The 19299-nt window shown below is 37.4% G+C and overlaps 3 protein-coding genes across 23 annotated transcripts in view; 2 read left to right on the forward strand and 1 right to left on the reverse strand.

Annotated features, from left to right (window-relative positions):
- The window catches only part of obscnb (obscurin, cytoskeletal calmodulin and titin-interacting RhoGEF b), a 60271-nt gene extending 56007 nt beyond the window's left edge, over positions 1 to 4264 (forward strand). For all 20 annotated transcript variants that reach the window (XM_028020543.1, XM_028020544.1, XM_028020547.1 and 17 more), the window contains 3 exons: positions 257 to 350; positions 541 to 583; positions 2000 to 4264. In XM_028020543.1, the coding sequence (XP_027876344.1) occupies positions 257 to 350; positions 541 to 583; positions 2000 to 3095 (1233 nt within the window). In that variant the 3' untranslated portion in view covers positions 3096 to 4264. The remainder of the gene's footprint in view (positions 1 to 256; positions 351 to 540; positions 584 to 1999) is intronic.
- Positions 4265 to 4591: 327 nt separating this feature from the next.
- Positions 4592 to 12484, reverse strand: guk1a (guanylate kinase 1a). 2 transcript variants are annotated; one of them, XM_028020567.1, is made up of 7 exons: positions 12352 to 12484; positions 9778 to 9891; positions 8588 to 8629; positions 8252 to 8487; positions 8087 to 8171; positions 7909 to 7994; positions 4592 to 6842 (listed from the first exon to the last, which is right to left on the reverse strand). In XM_028020567.1, exons 2-7 carry the CDS (start codon positions 9887 to 9889, stop codon positions 6804 to 6806), a joined length of 600 nt encoding a protein of 199 aa, XP_027876368.1. In that variant the 5' UTR covers positions 9890 to 9891; positions 12352 to 12484; the 3' UTR covers positions 4592 to 6803. The 2 variants fall into 2 exon arrangements, with proteins under 2 accessions (XP_027876368.1, XP_027876367.1); XM_028020566.1 differs by lacking the exon at positions 12352 to 12484 and adding an exon at positions 11746 to 11899.
- c6h1orf35 (chromosome 6 C1orf35 homolog) lies at positions 12430 to 19247 on the forward strand. The gene is made up of 8 exons (XM_028020565.1): positions 12430 to 12580; positions 14404 to 14554; positions 14642 to 14687; positions 14773 to 14855; positions 15864 to 15936; positions 16090 to 16172; positions 16281 to 16415; positions 17801 to 19247. The coding sequence occupies exons 1-8, from the start codon at positions 12484 to 12486 to the stop codon at positions 18054 to 18056; spliced, it is 924 nt and encodes a 307-aa protein (XP_027876366.1). The 5' UTR covers positions 12430 to 12483; the 3' UTR covers positions 18057 to 19247.
- Positions 19248 to 19299: the final 52 nt, after the last annotated feature.

Below are 19299 nucleotides of genomic sequence, written 5' to 3' on the forward strand. Positions count from 1 at the left end.
TTATTAAAACATTTTTTTTGCAATAACAATAAGTCACTGATCCTTTTAAGTGCTTTGTTGAGAGGTTTTGCTGGATTTAGAGCTTCATTGACTTCTTGTTTAGGTTTGCATTAGTCATTGGGGGTGTCTAAGGGCAGATTTGATTGTGATCCTATTTTAATTTTTATACCTAAGAATTGATTTGAAGCTAGCTGCTACCAATTAGCAGTAGAAAGTCATATTTGGGATTCTAAAAATATTTTCCTGCTGTTGCCAGCTGTCAAACCGCCTGGGCAGTGCCAAGTGTGCTGCAGATTTAGTTGTTCCTTCCGCTGTGGTCCGCAGTGGGGAGCAGGCCATCACCATTGAAGGTAGAGCTTTTCTGTCTGCCTTTTAGTTTAACAGTTTCAGTGTTTTGATTGCTCTGCATAAGTCTAACAACAAGAGTTAGTATTTCTTTTTTAATATGTGGTTATTTTATGCGCATGTTATTGCATAATATTTTTCTTGCTGTCATTTAAATGTATTTTTAAAATTCTGGTTATTCTGTTTTTGTTTTAGTTACTGAACAGGAGACTAAACTACCAAAGAAGACCATTATAATGTGAGTGTGATGAGTCTTTAACATGATGCATAAGGAATTTCTTTTTGCTGCTCATATTCTCAGTCAAGCCAAATCAGAAAGTTAGTTTTGCTCTGACTTTTGTCAAAAGCTGCAAAACCTAGATAATCATTAGAAATATTGACAGGAGTGTGAAAATACACATGGCTCATTTCTATGTGATTATGGTTAAAGTTATCAAGAGTAATCATGGAGTCGTTAAAGAGCCACACATGGCTATAGTACTGCAGGATACACAACCATACTCCAGACAATTTGTTTGTGTTTGTTTTTCTGTGAAAATTTGTCTTGCAAATCTGGGGTCAAAAAAATTTGAATTTGTTGGACAAGCATTCTAATGTAGCTGCAGGTTTTATGTAACTCTAGTGTTTTTTTTAGGATTGAACCAGATTTTAGAGCACATTTCTGTGTATATGCCTTTCTATAGATTGTGTAGTATTTAAAGTCTGTGTGCTAAAGGATTCTATCATATGGATGATAAAAGGAGGGGCTTTTTCCGCTGGCGGGGTCCTTCAAACTGGGAAACCTGCTGCTAAGCATGACTTCTACGACTGAATAAAAAACTTCAAGTAAACTTTTAGGTCTTATTTATATGATGCCTATTAGAAGAAGAAGGAAGAAGGAATGTCAGAAGAGCAGAGGAAAGATGGACAGAATGTACTAAAATGGACAATTTGTAAAGATTGTCCATTTTATTATTGTATTATATTTCTAAACACACTATAAACAATTTATAGTTCATCAAACAAGGCTACATTGTTAACAAAAATAAATCTAGATTGTGAATTGTGGTCATCCACTGCAGAGTTTCACAGAATTCCCTGCTGTGGATTTGGGTCGGTGATGTTATTAGACATTTAGGCAGATTGCAATTACAAGATCTGAACCATTCCAGATGTATTGCATTTTTTTTCCAGGTTTTCAAACAAACTACTTCCATGGAGAGTTCTCACATATGATTTAAATATTATCCTGCAGCCATACAGAATATAAGAAAGCACCTTTGAAGGAAGGAGCAATGGCATTTAATTAAAATTACATCATTTTACAAAATTGATTGGAAAAACAAACACAAACAAATGTACTCAATGAACTTTGATAAGTTACTTTATGTCTTGTATGACTTCATCAGTGGTGTGTAGGTATAGAAGCTTGTTTTTGGGACAATTAATTTCATCTAAATGAAATACTGTTTAATTACAAAATAGGAAAACATAGAAAAAATGATGGTAATATATTGTGCTATAAGTGATTAACTGCATCTACAGTGAGTTTGATTTTGCAGAAGGTCTTGTGTGTATCTTTAACATTACAATGTGGCTATTTAAGCCTTTCAGTCTCGTGTGTTTTTGCAAATACGCCAGTACCTCTGCTCATGTATTCCTTCATTTATTCCAGCGAGGAGACGATTACCACTGTTGTGAAGAACCCACGCATGAGGAGACACAGATCTCCAGGCTTGACTGTTCCTGGAGCCCACCGCTCTGAGACCTCCACCCCTGAGCCACCTGCAACCAGGCCAAGAAGGATGCCCACCCCGAGAAAGACCACCATCCCAACCCTCTATGTTACTGAGCCCGAGGGGGCTGGAGCCCGGGCAGCGGAGAGCAGGCCCAGGTGGGTTGAAGTGGAGGAGGTCATCGAGTATAAGGTCAATAAGTCTCCCAGACTGTCCAGGAGAAGAGGAATCTCACCTGCAGGCTCCGATCGTGCAGCCACCCCCTCCAGACCTAAGAGGTCTCCCCTAGACAACTTGAATGCTAACAACTCAAACAACAAGCTGGTGGAGCAGGTGCAGGAACATCTGAAGGGAGACATCAGCAGCCAGAGCGTCTCCTGGGAGGAAGACGACCCTCAGATCGCCTCAGGCTCTGCTCCGAGAGAACCACATGAACTTTCATCTGTCCTAACACTTGCTGAAGATGCTGATGACCAGGATGATCAACAAACTGTTATCTTTGAACCAGAGGATGAGGACAATGAGGAGCCTGGACCAGTGGTTCTGAAACAAGGAGATCGTATTTTGAACCTGGAAGACTTGGAGGATTACATCCCAGGAGAAGGCGAAACCTACGGCTCCTCCAGCTCCTGTCACGTCTCTGATGAGAAACCCTGTGAGATTTCTGTCCTTCAGAGGGAGATCGGGGGGTCCCAAGTGGGACAGCCAGTGCTTCTCAATGTGGGGCGGCCTGATATTGTTCCAAGGCAGAGAAGCGGCTTCTTTGGCCGCTTCAGGGAGCATCTCTCCAATAATCTTTTCCCCTCTGCCTCTCCGCAAGGAAGCGGAGCTCGACCCCGAACTGAGAGACAAGTCCCAATCCAAGTGAGCCACGCAAAGCTAGAGGTGAAGCCCTCCTACTGCTCCGAGGTGCAGAGAGTAGAGGGCAGGCAGCAGAGCTTTAAAACCAAAGTGTCCACGCAAACCTACGGCTACACATCAGTTGGAAAGCCTGTCACTCTTCAAATTAAAGAGAAGACCTTTCAAAGCCAGTAAACATCTTCTAATTGGTGACACAAATCCTTAGTCTTAAATGGATGCATTTCTGCTTGCATGGTTAAAATAATCTAACAAAATAATATCTACTACATTTAACAAACCATTCCGTTTTGAAGCAGCCAGTCAGAAAATAGTCTGATCCTCAGTTGTTTTTGTGGGATTCAGAGTTTTCTTTAGGCTAGGGAATGTAGAAACTGCAAATTGTAGGGATACACGTGTCTCTATAGGCAAGTTTCAGTCTCATTCTGTAATTTTAACTGCTGCATGACATGCAGCATGAATTGAGTGGACAGATGGCAAGGAAATATGAAGTAACATTTTACTGTTCATGAGTTGGATCTTCGTTTTCATAGATGCGCCGTCATAAAATCATTATATCTGTAATAGTAACTCATCCAAGCAGTGACATTTTGAACACCTCTGACTTTATTTCTGGATTGTCATTAAATGCATATTAGTGTCATATCAAGTTTTTTTTTTTACTTTTCAGAAACCTTTTTGTTTCACAGTGTCTATGAGCTTTGAAACTGAAAATACTTACAATGAGCAGTGAAGTCTGAGTTTCTGCACTGCTTGCTGTTGTTTAGTTTCAATCACTGGTGTGCAATTAAATTATAGACAAACTTTGGTGTAGATGTATGAATGATTCCTTGGTGAGCTTTAGATTACTTAGTTGTTTTTTTTTCAGGTACCATCGACTAAGCCTTAGTAGTTGATACCTGAAACATACGTCCATACTCTGTCATCTGCTTTTCTTCTTTCTTTCTTTTTTTTTTACAAAGCTTCTTTGACAAATTTGGGCTTTTTGATGTTTTGCAGTTGCTTGCTAACTCACAGGGTTTAACAAGGGCGTCCTTTTGTGTGTCAGTGAGATATTTATGAGTGACTGCATGTATTTGCTTTGTAAACCAAACGTGTTAAGCAGTACTGGCTTGTATTTATGTGACAATGTTGAAAGACCTGAAATTCCAGGTCTTCACTACTTTCTTGGAAGACGTTGCTGTGTTTGTGTTTCTATATTTAGGTGTCATCGATTGGGTATGGATTATGAATGTTATGATATTTTAGGTCTAACAGATTGTAATTGCTTGCAATGTTCATGTGGAGTTGTAGACAATAATGAGGTTGAGCACAAAGTGTTAAATAAATGTACAGAAAATACTTCAGATTACCTGCTTCTTCTATCATTCCTGTACACAGGTGTATCTCCATAAATTATCATTGAAAAATAAATTAATTCAGTTGAAAAAGTTAATTAAAATATTGTTTCAAGCATGTATTCCTGTTAATATTGATGAATATAAAGAATACTGTTTCTCAGAAAACTATAATACAGAAATCTTTTGTTAAAACTATTTTATCACCTGAACAAACACTGGGAACTCTTTTGACTGGACAGCTGTCCAGCAGTTGTTAAGACTCCAGAAAGAGGGTAAGAGCAAAAATTTACTTTATACAGAAGCTAACTATACTCAAGCCTATTAATAGAAAAATAAATGGACAAAAAATCTGTTTTTAATGGGTACAAAAGCAACAGGGGTAACTGCAACCTTGAGAGGAACATGAAGGAAAGGCAATTCAAGAGTTACAAAATGATTCATAAAGCGGAGACTTTTGTCTCATTGACAAGTATCATCATAGAGATGCAGGAGATGGGGTGAAGTGGGGATACTCCTTATATTAAACCACTTATGAACTGAGTAAAATGAGACACCAGATCCAATGAGCACCGGCTCCAGCAGCAATATTCCCTTTCTCCACAACACTTTTTTGTAACCTTTTACTTTACCTAATTACAACACTCTGAACTGCTGGCTTCTTTTTGTGGCTTACCCTCCTTGTAGAGGATGTTAATGGACCACTGTCACGTTAGTCTTTCTCATGACTTCCTTAATTTCCAGGTTGTTGTTTTTTTAAGTGCCTTTTCTATTTGTCTAATTAAAGTTTCTGATAAATTAAGTTTTGGGTTTTCATCAGCTGTAAGCTTTAATAATCAAAAGTAACTGTGATAAATGTTTCAAATCCTCTAAGAAATACATATTGATTTCAGTTTTTAAATAAAATTAAACTAGGTTTTTGAGCATATGGGTTTTTGAGCTAGACTTGTGTGACTAAACAAATAATGCACTTTGTAGCTGTAACATTTTATTGAAGTTTTAATATGTAACATATTTTAGTATTCCAGAGGATTTATTGCTGGAATTAAGAATAAGCTCAAATAGTGAACAACAATATCAGGAATACATAACTTTTGGTCAGATGAATTGATTTTACAAAGTGCCATTAATAGTTTTACTTTGTTGCTGGAAAAAATATTGATGCTAGTTTACAAGTACATCATAGACATCCTTTAAAGGGGCAGCATTATGTATTTTTCAGGCACATTGTGATAAAAATAGCGCAATCAAGTAACTAATACCTTCAGCATGTCATCACAATGTTCCTCCATTAAGCCTATAACGTCATTCTTAGGAGTGTTGAACTGAAAAGTAGTTTACATGAGCTCAGCAGATGAGCAGTTCCACCAGGTGCTTGCTAATTGCTGCTGCTGCTAGTCTGAAGGAGTTTAATGGGGGATGCGTCGGCGAGGGTTGCTCTGTGAGGCAGAAACTCAGCTTAGGTACTACCGCTCCACAGAGCTTTCTGGGTCCCATCAAGCGTTTTGCAAACTCGAATGGCTGCCAGGAAAGATTAGAAGATTTCTCAAACATGCATAAAATAATCAATGCAACAGTCAACAAAATACCTGGTTTACATAATACTGCCCCTTTAATTTGATTTGGTGTGCTTTTTTGTTTTATGGAATATATAAAACAATATATTAAAATGTCCATTTATTTATGCTTTAAAGTCCAATGAATGTCATTTCACTATACACATAAAGCTACAATGTGAACAAGTTACACAATATAAAAGTTTACAAAATTACACTTGTAAAATAGTCAACTTTGTATTCCCCGCTTAAAACATAAAAAAGTGACAATGACAAACGATTTGTTTCTCTAAGCAAGATTGGATTTAACTACTTGAGCACAACAGAATCCAAATGAAACTTATACAACTGTTAACATATACAACAACAAAACAGCTTTAAAATGAATGGCTTTACCAAACACTGGAATAACAATAATGTTTCAAAAGTATGCCTGACTTGTATAAACCTCCTGAACGTAAACAACCTCCTGAATTTTAAATCCTGCCTAACCACCACATATCACAACTCTGGATTATTTCTACTTCATCAACACTAAATGACATTACCAGGTGAGCACAGTTTGGTGCCAACAACCAGCATGTCATATCAACTGGCTTTACATCCTAAAACTGGTTTGTCCACCTGATGGAATGGGTCACACTGCTCCCTGATTCATGTGCCACGAACAAGGCACCATGCAGTCCCGACTGAAGAGAATTCTGTAACAACAGGAATCTTCCTGTTTTGTGCAAGTCAGACTTCAAGTAAGATTCATTGGAGTAGCTTTTTTTCCCAAACAAAGAATAAAGAAAATAAAAATCTAAAAATGCTCATTAAAAATAAAACTTTTTTTTTTTTTTTTTACCAACTTCATCTAAATACATGTTTGTAGATTCCTTATTTAAGCTGTCTTGAGTTTCACAGATCACCATCTGAGGGAATGTACATGTCAAATGTAGGTCTGGAGTTATAGGGGAGTGAATGGATGAGGTGCCGGGCGGTGCCGTCTTCTACAAAGAAGTCTTGGCTTTCTTGACTTTATTAATTTCCTACAGAGAGAAAAATCAAGCCCATTACTAGATGTGTCAAACACATAAACTCTGCATTGTTACTGCAGTATTTACATTTCAAAATTCATACCTCAGGCTCATTTGTAGATTTTTGTCCGTTTTTTATATTTTAAATATTATAAGTGCTTCAGTCAACCAGTCCCTGGTTGGGTTTTATTATTGTGCATTCCAAAAATCATGAAAAATTGCCACAGCAGCTTCAGTCAGTTTTTTGTATTTAGACAAACTTAGATCAGATAAGATCTAATACAGAAAAGTCTAAAATGGGTTATTCTGAATTAAATACAGATCCTGTACATCATGTATATAATTATGAGTATTACCTTCTTTTCACAACAAGTCCAAAATATAGAAATTTGATTGATCAAAACAGTTCGAGAACCTAATGAAATATGCTTCCTGAAAGTATTGACTGAGAGGGTGTGACTACAAAGGCATGCTAAAAATCTGAAAAACATTTTGTCATTACGTGGCATAGAAAAAAAAGCATGCTACTTTGTGCTGATCTACAACATCCCAGTAAAATATATGTTGTAAAATAAGTGTTATAGTCACATTGAGGTTTGTGACTATAACATGACAAAATTCCACTTATATGCCCATTTTAAGTTTAAGAACTTTAACAAAAGAATCATTTTAATTGGAATCTTTAATTCCTGATGAAATCTGTTAACTTTCCAGATACAATACTCGTAGTAGACTACAAGCCAACCATCTCATCTGCTCCAGTGTTAATGATCTGTGCTTGCTCTGCAGTTATCAGCGAGTCTGTGTTTCTACATGCCCTTATAGAGGCTCAGATGAGTGGAAACCAATTAACACCACTGCCTCCTCACCAGGGGTGTTTTCACATTTGTAAACACATGTGCTTTGATATTTAATTATTGGGTTCCAAAACGACAGCAGCACCTTCTGTCTCCTCCATCAAAAGTTGAAACAATACAGCTGACCATCCTCACAGCTACTCTCAACTGTTGAGCAGCTTGCTGGTAAAGCTAATTTTAGCTCCTTTGATGCAAATACAGAAGCTGCAAAAGTGGCTCACCTCAAGAAGAGCTTGTTTTAAATTCTTATAAGCATCCTCCAAATCGTCATTGACAATAACGACATCAAACATGCCAGGTTCTTTACCTAAATGGGAGAGATCATAAAAGAATGTTTCATTTTAAACATACTTATGGAGCTCTACTTTAGAGGTTTGGGAATAAATGATAACTCCTTACTTAACTCCATGTCCACCTTGGCTGCATGTAAACGCTTCTGAAGGCTCTCCTCCGACTCGGTATTCCTGTCCCTTAATCGCTTCTCCTGTAACTCCCAACAAGACTGATTATTAGCAGGAAAACTCACTGAACCAATCTGGCTGCGCAAATTCCAATTGTGCCCACCAGAATTTCCATGGATGGCGGCTGGATGGAGATGTACATGGGATTGAGGTCTGTCTTCTTGATGTTCTTCACGCCCTGCATGTCGATGTCAAGGATACAGATGAGATTCTTGGCCTGGACAGCTTGGACGGCGGCTTTGCTTGTGCCGTACAGGTTTCCAGAAAACTCTGCGTTCTCGATGAACTCGCCGTTGTTTATGGCCGCCTGCATAGCCTCCCGTGTAACATAATGGTAATCTAAAATCCAACACCAGAACACGGAGGGATTGGGCTTATAGAAAACCAGAAAGCATGTGGACTGCTGTTATTACAGTGAAAGCAGAGACACATGCTGTACCTCTGCCGTTCTCTTCTCCTGGACGAGGGTTTCTTGTTGTATCTGGGAGATTAAATGATACGAGAGTTAGATTATCCAGAGCTGCAAAAGTTTCAGTACTTACAGATGTCTTTTTTCTTCTATATTATGCATTTATTCAGCTTTTAATACAAATTATAACAGAGCAAATTGGAAGATTAGAAGACATCCTAATCACAAAGAAAACCAATAAAACATAACCAATTTTGCTGCAAATAATAAGACACAACATCTTGATACGTTGTAAAGCAGATCACTAGAAGAAAAGGAAAAATTACATCCCACTTGACACCAAAATCCTCCTGGCAACAAAAGGACACCGGGGAGTTTTATGCTTGCTCCAGTAGTTCTACATATGTCAAGAATTGCTTTGACAAAACGCATTGGATTCAGTTCTAAATTTAAACATGTCCTGAAATATTTAGCCCAAGATAAAGAGTTAATGCACAAATTTCCATTTAAAGTAACAGAGGAGAGGGTAACTCCCTCCCCTGAGGGAGAATCTATTACATAAAAGTAAAAGAGATAGGAGCATGTGTGAAATTTATACAATAGCTTACCCTTAACCTGATCCCCAAGTCTAGTTAAACCCATAGCATTACTATTACTGAACAGAGGTTTCCTGCTTTATCAGCAGGTCTACTGCTATTGGGTTAGTGCTTCCCACTGTTGAGTTAATTTGCATTTTGACACAAGCTACATTTTGCTTGTCTCCAATCAGATGTAAAGCTGCAAGTATATGGACATTTGGCCAACTTGCATACCATTTGGACAATCTGTTGATTATTATATGGTTTGAAAAACAAAGAAAGTTAATTGAATGTGTTTGTATTTCAACTTCTGCACCTCTAAATGGAAAAATAATGCATCAAGCAAAAAGGATTAATAAGATCATTTTGATACATTTTGCCTATCAACACTAGTGCACTTTTCAAAGTGCACTAAAAGTTTCACACATTGTTGAATATTAATATTTTTTTTCAAGTATTGAGAACCCAAAAAACAAAACTGAAACCTAATAAAACATGACAATATATGTGCATATATCCATAAAAAAAATTAAATTTTAACTTTTGTCCACTTATTTGAGTACAGATCAAAATCATGAACACAAAAGGCCAAAAACACAAGGCAGACTTTTTATTATTCAAGCTACAGCATGACACACTTACGAGAGACACTGAAGCCAAACACATTTTCATGTTCCTTGATAAGTTTCTTCAGCAGGGTGCTTTTTCCTGCCCCGGACGGACCACTAAACACCACAGGCCTGGGTCCAGCCATAGCTGAAACAGAAGAGGAGAAAAGGGATGGAGTTACTTAAAAGAATGTTTAGGTGGATTTACTGGATTTAGATTAGATTTACTCATAAAAGTAAAAATTGTTCTAGATATTAAAAAAAAAAAGTTTTTCTTTAACAGTCCAGCATTGGTGGGTAAATGTTTTTGAGAAGAGTCATGCTGAGGAGAAAAATAGCCAAGCAATGTGGCCTGTGGTTAACTCGGAAAAAAAAGATACAGTTGCCTGCTTTGAGCCAGGCAAAGCAGCCAGACTCTAGGGAAGTCACTATGGACTTCCCTAGAGTCACTAGGGAAATCATTAAGAAGAAACTATTGAACCTGAACATGACATCAAAAAACAACTTCATACAAGAAGTGAAAGAAGAAAGGCTGCTTTGGATAACACACAAAAAGCCATTTAAAACCATTCAAAGCTCAATTATACAACAAGTTCCTTGTGACAAAAGCTCTCAAGCCAAGAGTCTGTTTCGACTCTCATATTCCCACCGTTTCTACACTTCGAAGCTACATCTAATCCGCTACCAATGTCTTCCATCAGATTGCTCAAACAAATATTAGAGAGCCACCTGTAGTGCTTCTCCTTACCTTTTAATGAACAAGAGGTCAAGCAGGTGAAGAGGTAAAGTGAGCTGTGAAGGTTTGATTGAGACAAAACAGAACGAAAGCAGAAATAGAAACGGGCGGAGAAAGCAAGAGGGCGTGGCAGGACTACGTACCACGTTAAACCAGCCTCTGTTTTTTTTATTCTTTGCAACAGATAAGGAGATGCATGAAGGGAAACAAAAATCACATGATACTACAACCAGCAGGAACTGATACTTATTGGAGACAGCGCCATAACTAATTTTAAACCCGTGCACTCTCACTCGTGTGACTAGCATTTGCCTTGAATAAAGTTAAATCTCAGGAGTTCCATAAATGCCAGAGGACAAAAAAACTGAAACTAAAAAGATTTTGATGAAACATTTCCTTCGTAATCATTTAAATATTCTTTAAAATGTAAATGAATAAATAAATTTAGTCTTTAAAACTGTTTGGCACATTACAAACAGTGACGTGCCAATATGTTATTTTTTTTGTTTAAAACATTTCTTGCTATTTTACAGCCTAAATGATTTCCTAAAGAGAAGGAAGTTCCAGAACATTTTAGAAAATACAACTAAAATACAGAAATGCTTATTTTCTGTATTTTAGTACAGAAAATAAGCATTTTCTGTACTAAAGCTTCTTTATTTAGCTTCTGCAGATAAAGAGAAGCTAAACAGTGCTATCATGCTATCACCACATGTAGAGTAATGAGTATTTACCATCTGTGTAGAAAAACCACCCACATTCAGATCTCATTTTTAGTGTTTTGACTGCATATTTCTGATTGATTATTCTCACTTGTTAAAACTGCCATAATTCAAAACAAAAAAAATTTAAACAATTATGAGCACCACTTGATTTAGAAAGATTTAATTAAATAAAATGTGGAAGTAGTGGTAAGTGATTGACCACTTACTACAAGCTGCAGATCCATCATGCTGCCTTAACGTGAATATAATTACTGAGAAGTTAAAACCTGAAATTATCAGTTTGCATTGAACGGTATGAGGTTGTTGGTATTTACTGATTAAAATGCTTCCTTAGGTACTTGCTTCAGCTCCAAATAAATTACAAATGAAAAAAGTTGCATAAAAAGTATCCCAATCAACTGAAAACTCCCTACATTTCAGCTCCATCTTTTCCTGCTACACTATGTCAACTAGCAAACTCCAGGAATGAATGGCACACCCAGACATTAAAAGACATCCGGGATGGAAAGAGGCGACAAAACATAAACAGTATCCCTCCTACCTGAAAACAGTCTTGTAAAATGTCTCAGGTACATCGAGGGTTAGATTATTCCAAGCCTCTGAGACCGTTTCCGGAGGATATTCTTCCTCTACTGGCCTGAGCTCTCGATGTGAGAGCCATTAGATAAAAACTGTGCTGCCTGCCTGCGTCATCACTGCGGACCAAAACATCAGCGTTCAGCGTCAAAACCACGCGCGGTAAAACCAGGAAACGGTTGTTTTTTTTGTTTGTTCGTAATTTACTTTAGCCACGAACATTTTAGAGAAAACGTCAGTACAAAACTTATATATTTATATTATTGCAAGTAGTTCGTAATAGCTGTATAAACACGTTAAGGACGCGTAGCTACTCAAAATAGGCTTTAATTGGTATAGAGTGAAGAGATTTTAGGATGAGGATATTTACTCAAATCTGTTGATTTAGGTAAATATCCTAACTAGCAGCATCTTATATCAATCAAAGAGTATTTATTTTGTAAGGCAGCGCTGCTGCAACTTCTTTTGCTATATTTAAAAACATTCGCCTCAATTGGCGTACGTTTCTAAAATTAAACCATACCAGTTAACATGTTGCTCCCTCTTTCGATAGTGGGACGTTAAAACTCACCGCACAACTTCCCCGGATGAAGGATTCCCGAAGGCCCGACCAATCACACGGTTCGGGTTGCTAGCGTTAGCTGCGTGCGCTATCGGCGTGTCACCGATTCTCTCTCAACTCTCGGGACTTTTTCTGCCTAAAATGTTTGGCTCGTCAAGATCTGGGGGCCTACGCGGAGGCCAGGACCAGTTCAACTGGGACGACGTGAAAGTCGATAAACACAGAGAGAATTATCTGGGTAAGTGCAGAAGCGTAGCTTTTTTATCAGCGCTAATCAGACGGCTAGCGAGCAAACGACGAGGGAAGATAGCTAAAAATCGCAGGCTGTAAACACATGCTGACCCCCACATACGGCTGTCTCATACCTTTTGATGTAGAGTCCCTCATTACATGGAATTTGGACGGCTTGATTTGCTTGCTCTTGAAGGCGTGTTTTATTCCCCTACAGCTAGTTTCCACTTTCACATTGCCTCCTCTTTAGGCAGAAAGAGCCTCTCTGTGCCCTGACCGCTGCCCAGCTAGTCAGCATGCCAGACAAGAGGAGCTACGTAGCAGCACAGATGTGACATAAAAGGCGAGCTAGCCTTGCACAACTTGTTTGCCGAGCTATATGTTGTAGTAAACAAATAAGATAACAAAGATAACAATTTACGAAATTGGGTTGGTTAAACATTAGCATGTAAAAAACAAACAAACAAACACATTGCAGTCCTAATATTTTTGAAACCCATACAAGTACAGCTCAGTAAATTAGAACAACATCGGGAAATTAATTTATTCAGCAATTAATTTCTACATGTGAAACTTGTATACATTGATTACACTTAAATTGATATAGTACAATAGTTTGTTTCTCTTCCTTTTGATGATACTCACTTACAGGAGCTACATAAGGTCTTAAAAAAAGAAAGATTAAGTTATGACCTACTACACAGTCATTGACTCCCTCCACAAAGAGGGTAAGCCACAACAGACTATTCCTAAAGAAGCTGCCTGTTAAGATTTACATGTGATAATGGAAAATTAATTGGAAGGAAAGACGTTTGGTGCAGCTGCACAATTAACAACGAACTGTTGTCTTTGCCAAAGACTCTTTGGGGAAATTCAAAAGGTGTGAATTGGAGCCACAGTAATAGTTCAAGAGTTAGCATACAGGGACATATCTGGGAAACAGGCCACAACTGTCAATCATTAAATTAAGTTGCTCTGGAATCAGAAGCAATCTCAGAAGCATTTTAGTTGGGCTATTTCTCTGAAGTTTTATAACATACACAAGTTTCACTTTTTGAATTGAATTACTGAATCATATTAGATTTTAGATGGTATTTTTACTTGTTGATCTACATCTGTAAATATCACACATGACATTTATTAATTTAGAAATACGTCCAAAGTTGGGATCCTTCTTAGCACAACCTGATTGACTAAAATAAATTTATTCAGTCTTTTAACACACCTTTTTCCTCATTTACCAAACAGTTAATAAATACTCTTTGATTGATATAAGATGCTGCTAGTTAGGATATTTACCTAAATCAACAGATTTGAGTAAATATCCTCATCCTAAAATCTCTTCACTCTATACCAATTAAAGCTGCAGTAGGTAACTTTTTTAAAAAACTGTCACTTTGTTGTGACAATATAATATGAGACAAATAGTCTGTGGAAAGAGTCACACTCCTGCCTCCTCTCTGAGGTCTGTCTGCAAAAACAACCAATCAGAGCCCGGAGGAGTGTCTTTGCATTGTCAGTATGTGTATGCTATTTACACAATTTACTGGGAAATTAATAATTTTATTGAAGCTAAACAGTCCAGCTGGTGTGTTTTCAGTGGAAATCAAAGCTTAGGTTGTAATACAAACTTAAAAAGCATGAGTCATTTAACATTTGATCTAGAGACGTGTTTTACTTGTTGCCCAACTGCTCATAGTCGTGCAAATCTAAGATATGTAATGAAATAAAGATCAAAATGTAAGAAACTGGGAGGAAAAATTTGCTTCAGAATTTGTTTGACATCAACATTTAAACTGTCCCCAACCATTTGCTCTGTTTTGTTTTTAGGAAACTCCTTGATGGCACCGGTTGGAAGATGGCAAAAAGGTAAAGATCTGACCTGGTACTCAAAAGACAAAAAAACTGGCAAACCGTTATCCAAAGAGGACGAACTTGCTGCTGTGAAAGCAGCAGAAGAGGAGGCGCTGATGGCTGCGCTGTATGTATGACTTCACATGTACATTTATATAACACAAGAACTTTGGAGCTTCAATTGCTTAACAAACCATTTACATTCTCAATTTAGAGGTCACAAAGTTATAAAGAGACAGCCAACTGGTCTTACCAAAGAGGTACGTTTTTTTTGCTAGTGAACAGAATAAATCTGTTCACTATTGCTTAAGATCAAATGGTTTAAATTTAATTACATTTTCACAGGATCTTGTAGAGGTTTGTAGAAGGGAAGAGGCTGATGGTGAAGAGAGGAGCGTGGATCGTATATCAGGCTTGGGAAGCTCCAGGTGATTACCCATATCATATTAAATTAGCAATGATTCCATTTCAAGTTGGAATGTGAGTCCTTGTATTGTAATCAGGTTACAGGTTAGAACATTGTAACCACACTTACCTGACTTGAAAATGAATGCATTTAACTATTGAAACAAGCACATCAACACTCAGTCTTCTTTTAAAGAAGCCAAATTATAGGCCCATATCTAAGCTAACATTTTTGGAAATGATCATTGAGATGATCAAATGATATGGCTTATGGAACAACTTTGTTTCATTTGCCAATTATAAATCTGAGCAAACAAAGATCTGGTGATGTTTTTCAAGGCTCCATTCTTGGGTCACATTTATTGGACATATATACAATCCTCTGAGCTTAGATTATAGAGTACTACAATATCTATTTAAAATATCCAATCTGATATGCAACTTTATATTTGTTGGTCTCCACATGACTACAGACTCTAAGACAATGAGTTCATAACAACAATTATTAATGAATGAGAATTTTCTCCAAATTATTGTACAAAACACTAAATTGTTTAGGGTTCCAAAAACACAAGAATAGAGATGGGCACTTAACTAGACCCATTGAGGCTAAAACTACAATGCAGGAAACCTGGATGATGTTACTAAATTAATTTGCTACCATTTTGAAGACTTTGCCATATTAAAATGTTTCCTGATTTTATTTTTTCTAAGTTAGATTTTTGTAATTGTATCTGTGGAAAAAAAGGCAACTGCAGCTTATCCAAAGGATCCAAATAATCCATGCAGTCAGAGTCCTGGCCAACACCAGCAAATTGAATCATATCTCAGTATTCTCGTACAATCCAACTGTGTAAAGCAATTTAAAATGTCACAAATGGTTGTGGGCCTTAAATGTAATATTTGTTTTTTCTGATTCTTCAGTTTACTGAAAGATCCTCTGATTTACCTTTTGGTTAAATAGTGCGACTGAAAAAAATGGCCTTGGCTGACACAAAGTGCTTGTTTTTCTCCTCTGCTTGTGTTTGAAGTGTGGGGTCACGGAAGATGTTGCTGTCCCAAAAAGAGAAAGAAGCGGCTAAAATGGGTCTGCCAATTTTTACAGTGAGTTCAGTTTTCTTTTCAACTGTTAAATGCAGGTTACCTGATGAGAAATCCTTGTAACAATGACAGGTTCAGTTAATGGTTACTTAAGATTTATTTCCTACTATAATCTCTACACCTTAGTGCAAAATTGTAACCATTCTTGTTGTGCAGCACCACAAGACTGAAGGTCGTCTAGAAACATCTGCAACAAAAACATCTGAGAGCGTTGAAAAATCAGAAGAGACAGAAAAAGGGTAAATGTGAATTTTACTAACCCTTTATATCATTAAGCAGACATGATGAAATGGTAGTCTGGAAATAATAGGCCATAATAATGAAGGTCTACTTTTGTTTAATTTTAGTCTGCATGAGAGCAAAAAGAAAAAGAAAGAAAAAAAGAACAAAAAGGAAAAGAAGAAGAAGGAAAAAAAGAAGAAAAGGAAAAGACGAGATTCGTCAACTTCTGAGTCCTCATCATCGGATGATAACAGGAAAAGGTATGTCCAATCACAAACTGGTTTGTGATGTACTCAAATAATCCACACATTGTATCAAATCAGAAACATAATCCAATTTCACTGTGCAATATCATAATCACAAAGGAAGCATGGAAGCTGCTTTGAAGCATGATTTGGTTGACTTTTATATTTTCATTCATGTTCTTGGAAATGTGTGGACATTTTGTAGTTATGGTGGTCACTATGTTTCCTTTCTTTCATGTCTGACCACTCTCAAATAAGGGCCACTAGAGCTGATAAACCTTAAAAAATTGCATTTTGCTTTTTACAACTTTACTTTTTGTAGAGATAAAAATTGCTAATAGCAGTTGTTATTTTTTCATTAATATTGCATGAGTTATGTCGTTAAAGGACTCGGATTAGTCATTAATTGTGGCCATTTTATTTGAAACCTGCTGCTCTGAACGTTGGTTAAGCATTTCTTCAAGTGAAAGAGATCTGGCCTTTGCTATTACAGGATGGCAGCTTAGAGACAACAACAATTAGGTTTCCAAAAATTCTGCAATCCTAAGACTGATAAAAACATTTGGCAAAACTGAAACAAAGTGTGGAACAACTCATTCTCTGGACAACAAAGGTTGAGCATAGGGTGTTAGAATTAGGGATCAGTTGTTTGAGGAAAACCATTGGTTTTTTTGTATTAGCTTGACACTCACTGGAAAACTAAGGATATCTATATACATATAGATATATATACCGTAGTTTTTATAAATTCCTTTTTCACATTCTCTTCACAGGATTTTCTGTTTTAGATTATGTTTTTGTACAGAACTACCTGCATTTATTGTGTTATGTTTTTAAAAATTAGCAGTGGCAACACTCTAATGTCCATGTATACATTCATTGCAATGACATTAAAGTCATTGCAATGAATGACTTCTACTTTCTACTCTAATGCATAATTTCTTTGTATTGTCTTCATGTTAACACCAGTGATGCAAAATAGTAGATCACCACTAGATGGCGCTGGGACACTGTTCTACACTTTGCTTCCTAGCAAATTTCTTTTTTCAGTTTTGGTATTTTCTTATATTTAGGATTTACAATGCTTACAAGAGTTGTAGGAAGTAATTTTTGAGAATGAGAATAGAATTTGCTTCATATGGAGAGTATCATTGCTTTTAGTCTATCTGGGAAGCACTTTGTGATTTTTATCTATGAAAGGTGCTATATAAATACAATTTACTTACAGATTGAGAGGTGCAAATACAACTACTGATATAAGGTTTTAAATCAGCTTTTTTCTTTTTGTGCATGTCCCCCATAAAGCACCATGCAGTCGCTGATGCCCCAGTGGTGTGTGCTACATTTTATCGGATACCCCACCACACCCCACTCATTGATTGTTTCCTTTTACTTTTCAGACACAGAAAGGACCACCATCATCATAATCCATCATACCATAGTCAGAGTGGAGCCAGACCCCATGACAGCCATTCAAGGGAGGGAGCAAAGGCCGAGCGACAGCCTTCCCGCCCCCGTCATCGACGGCAGAGGCATGACACAGACTCTTCTGACGGGGGGTCTCCAGCCCGCAGTAACTCTGCCTTCCACAAGAAGGCCCCCGCTGGTGCCACACAAAGCCACAGGAGACGCCATGACACAGACTCGGACGACTAATGTCCCGCGCTCCCCCACCAAAACCAGAGATGCATAGTGCACACGCAGCGTTTTGGGACCTCCTGGATCATGGACAGGCAGGAAAACTGTGATGCTTCTTACGTTATGCTTTATATCATACTATCAGTTCCTCATGTGGGAAAAATGAGTTTGGTGTTTCTATTGAATTTTGGTGATGAGCTCTTCTTGTTTCCAAAACTGTTTATTAAATTCGCAACTGTATTTGTTTTGCTTGTTTGTCCAAAACCTTTTTGGCTTTGATTTTCCAAAGAATTCCTATGAGGCAAAAGTTCAGCTTTTTATGTTTTATAATTTTTTCTAACATACATTAGCTGACACTTTTTCCTTCCCATTGAAACATAGTATTGTAATGTGGACACAGTTTTAATTTCATAAATTATAAAGCATATTGTATTAGGATATTAATAAACCAATTTTAGGTTTTTAGTTGAAATGGCTTCGGCTGATACTTCTTGATGCTGTAAGATACTAGTGGAATGCTCTTCACTTAAGAGTGTAGTGCTTGCATTTGCTTTGAATGGGTTTGAAAGAGGAGTTATTGCATGCTGGTACCTGGGGGGTGCACGCACACACACACACACACACAAAAGAGCAAGATGTTCATTAAGAAGAGTGCCAAATACCAGACTGGTCTTTTTTTATGACGGAGTACCGTTCTGCTGCCACACACGAACCAAGCTGATGAAGCAGCGGGAGCAGAGGCCAGACAAAGCCACCCTATGAGGGACTTGAGGCTCAAACTACTACGCCTTCCACCACTACCACGCTCTCCTGCCATGTTTTATAGGCTTGGCTGCATTAACCATGGCAGCCTAATCAACCTGCAAGAATGCTAGACTGCCACCCTTACACAAAGTGAAGCAGGGTATGCTCTTCACATTACTGCCTTAACCTCAACAGTGGGTGGGTCATCACTTATGGGAATTGTATTTCTTCCTCATTTCATGATGATTTTGAGGAGGTTTTTCCAAATTTTTTTCTTAAGCATTAACTGTTAAGATTAATATTACAAGGGTTCTTAGTGAATCTGTTGAAGTTTCTTGCAAAAATATTCATACACACTGAAGATTTCACACTACCAGTTAATGTATTGTGACAGATTCTCAATTAGATTTGGGTTAGTGCTTTGACTGTATGAGCCATTCTAACATGAATATTGATCTAAACCTTTCCATTGTAACTGGTTCTGTTTACCAATTGTCAACTCAAGCCAAGTGCTTGA

Source organism: Xiphophorus couchianus, chromosome 6 (genome assembly GCF_001444195.1).
Source record: "Xiphophorus couchianus chromosome 6, X_couchianus-1.0, whole genome shotgun sequence".
Taxonomy (NCBI): Eukaryota; Metazoa; Chordata; class Actinopteri; order Cyprinodontiformes; family Poeciliidae; genus Xiphophorus; species Xiphophorus couchianus.

Coding starts and splice junctions, on each gene's coding strand:
- c6h1orf35 (XM_028020565.1), top strand. CDS start 12,484: ATGTTTGGCTCGTCAAGATCTGGGGGCCTACGCGGAGGCCAGGACCAG. Junction 12,581..14,403: donor ACACAGAGAGAATTATCTGG/GTAAGTGCAGAA, acceptor TTTTGTTTTTAG/GAAACTCCTTGATGGCACCG. Junction 14,688..14,772: donor CAACTGGTCTTACCAAAGAG/GTACGTTTTTTT, acceptor ACATTTTCACAG/GATCTTGTAGAGGTTTGTAG.
- guk1a (XM_028020566.1), bottom strand. CDS start 11,779: ATGTACCTGAGACATTTTACAAGACTGTTTTCAG. Junction 8,172..8,251: donor CGCCATCCATGGAAATTCTG/GTGGGCACAATT, acceptor TGGGAGTTACAG/GAGAAGCGATTAAGGGACAG. Junction 7,995..8,086: donor CAAGGTGGACATGGAGTTAA/GTAAGGAGTTAT, acceptor TCTCCCATTTAG/GTAAAGAACCTGGCATGTTT.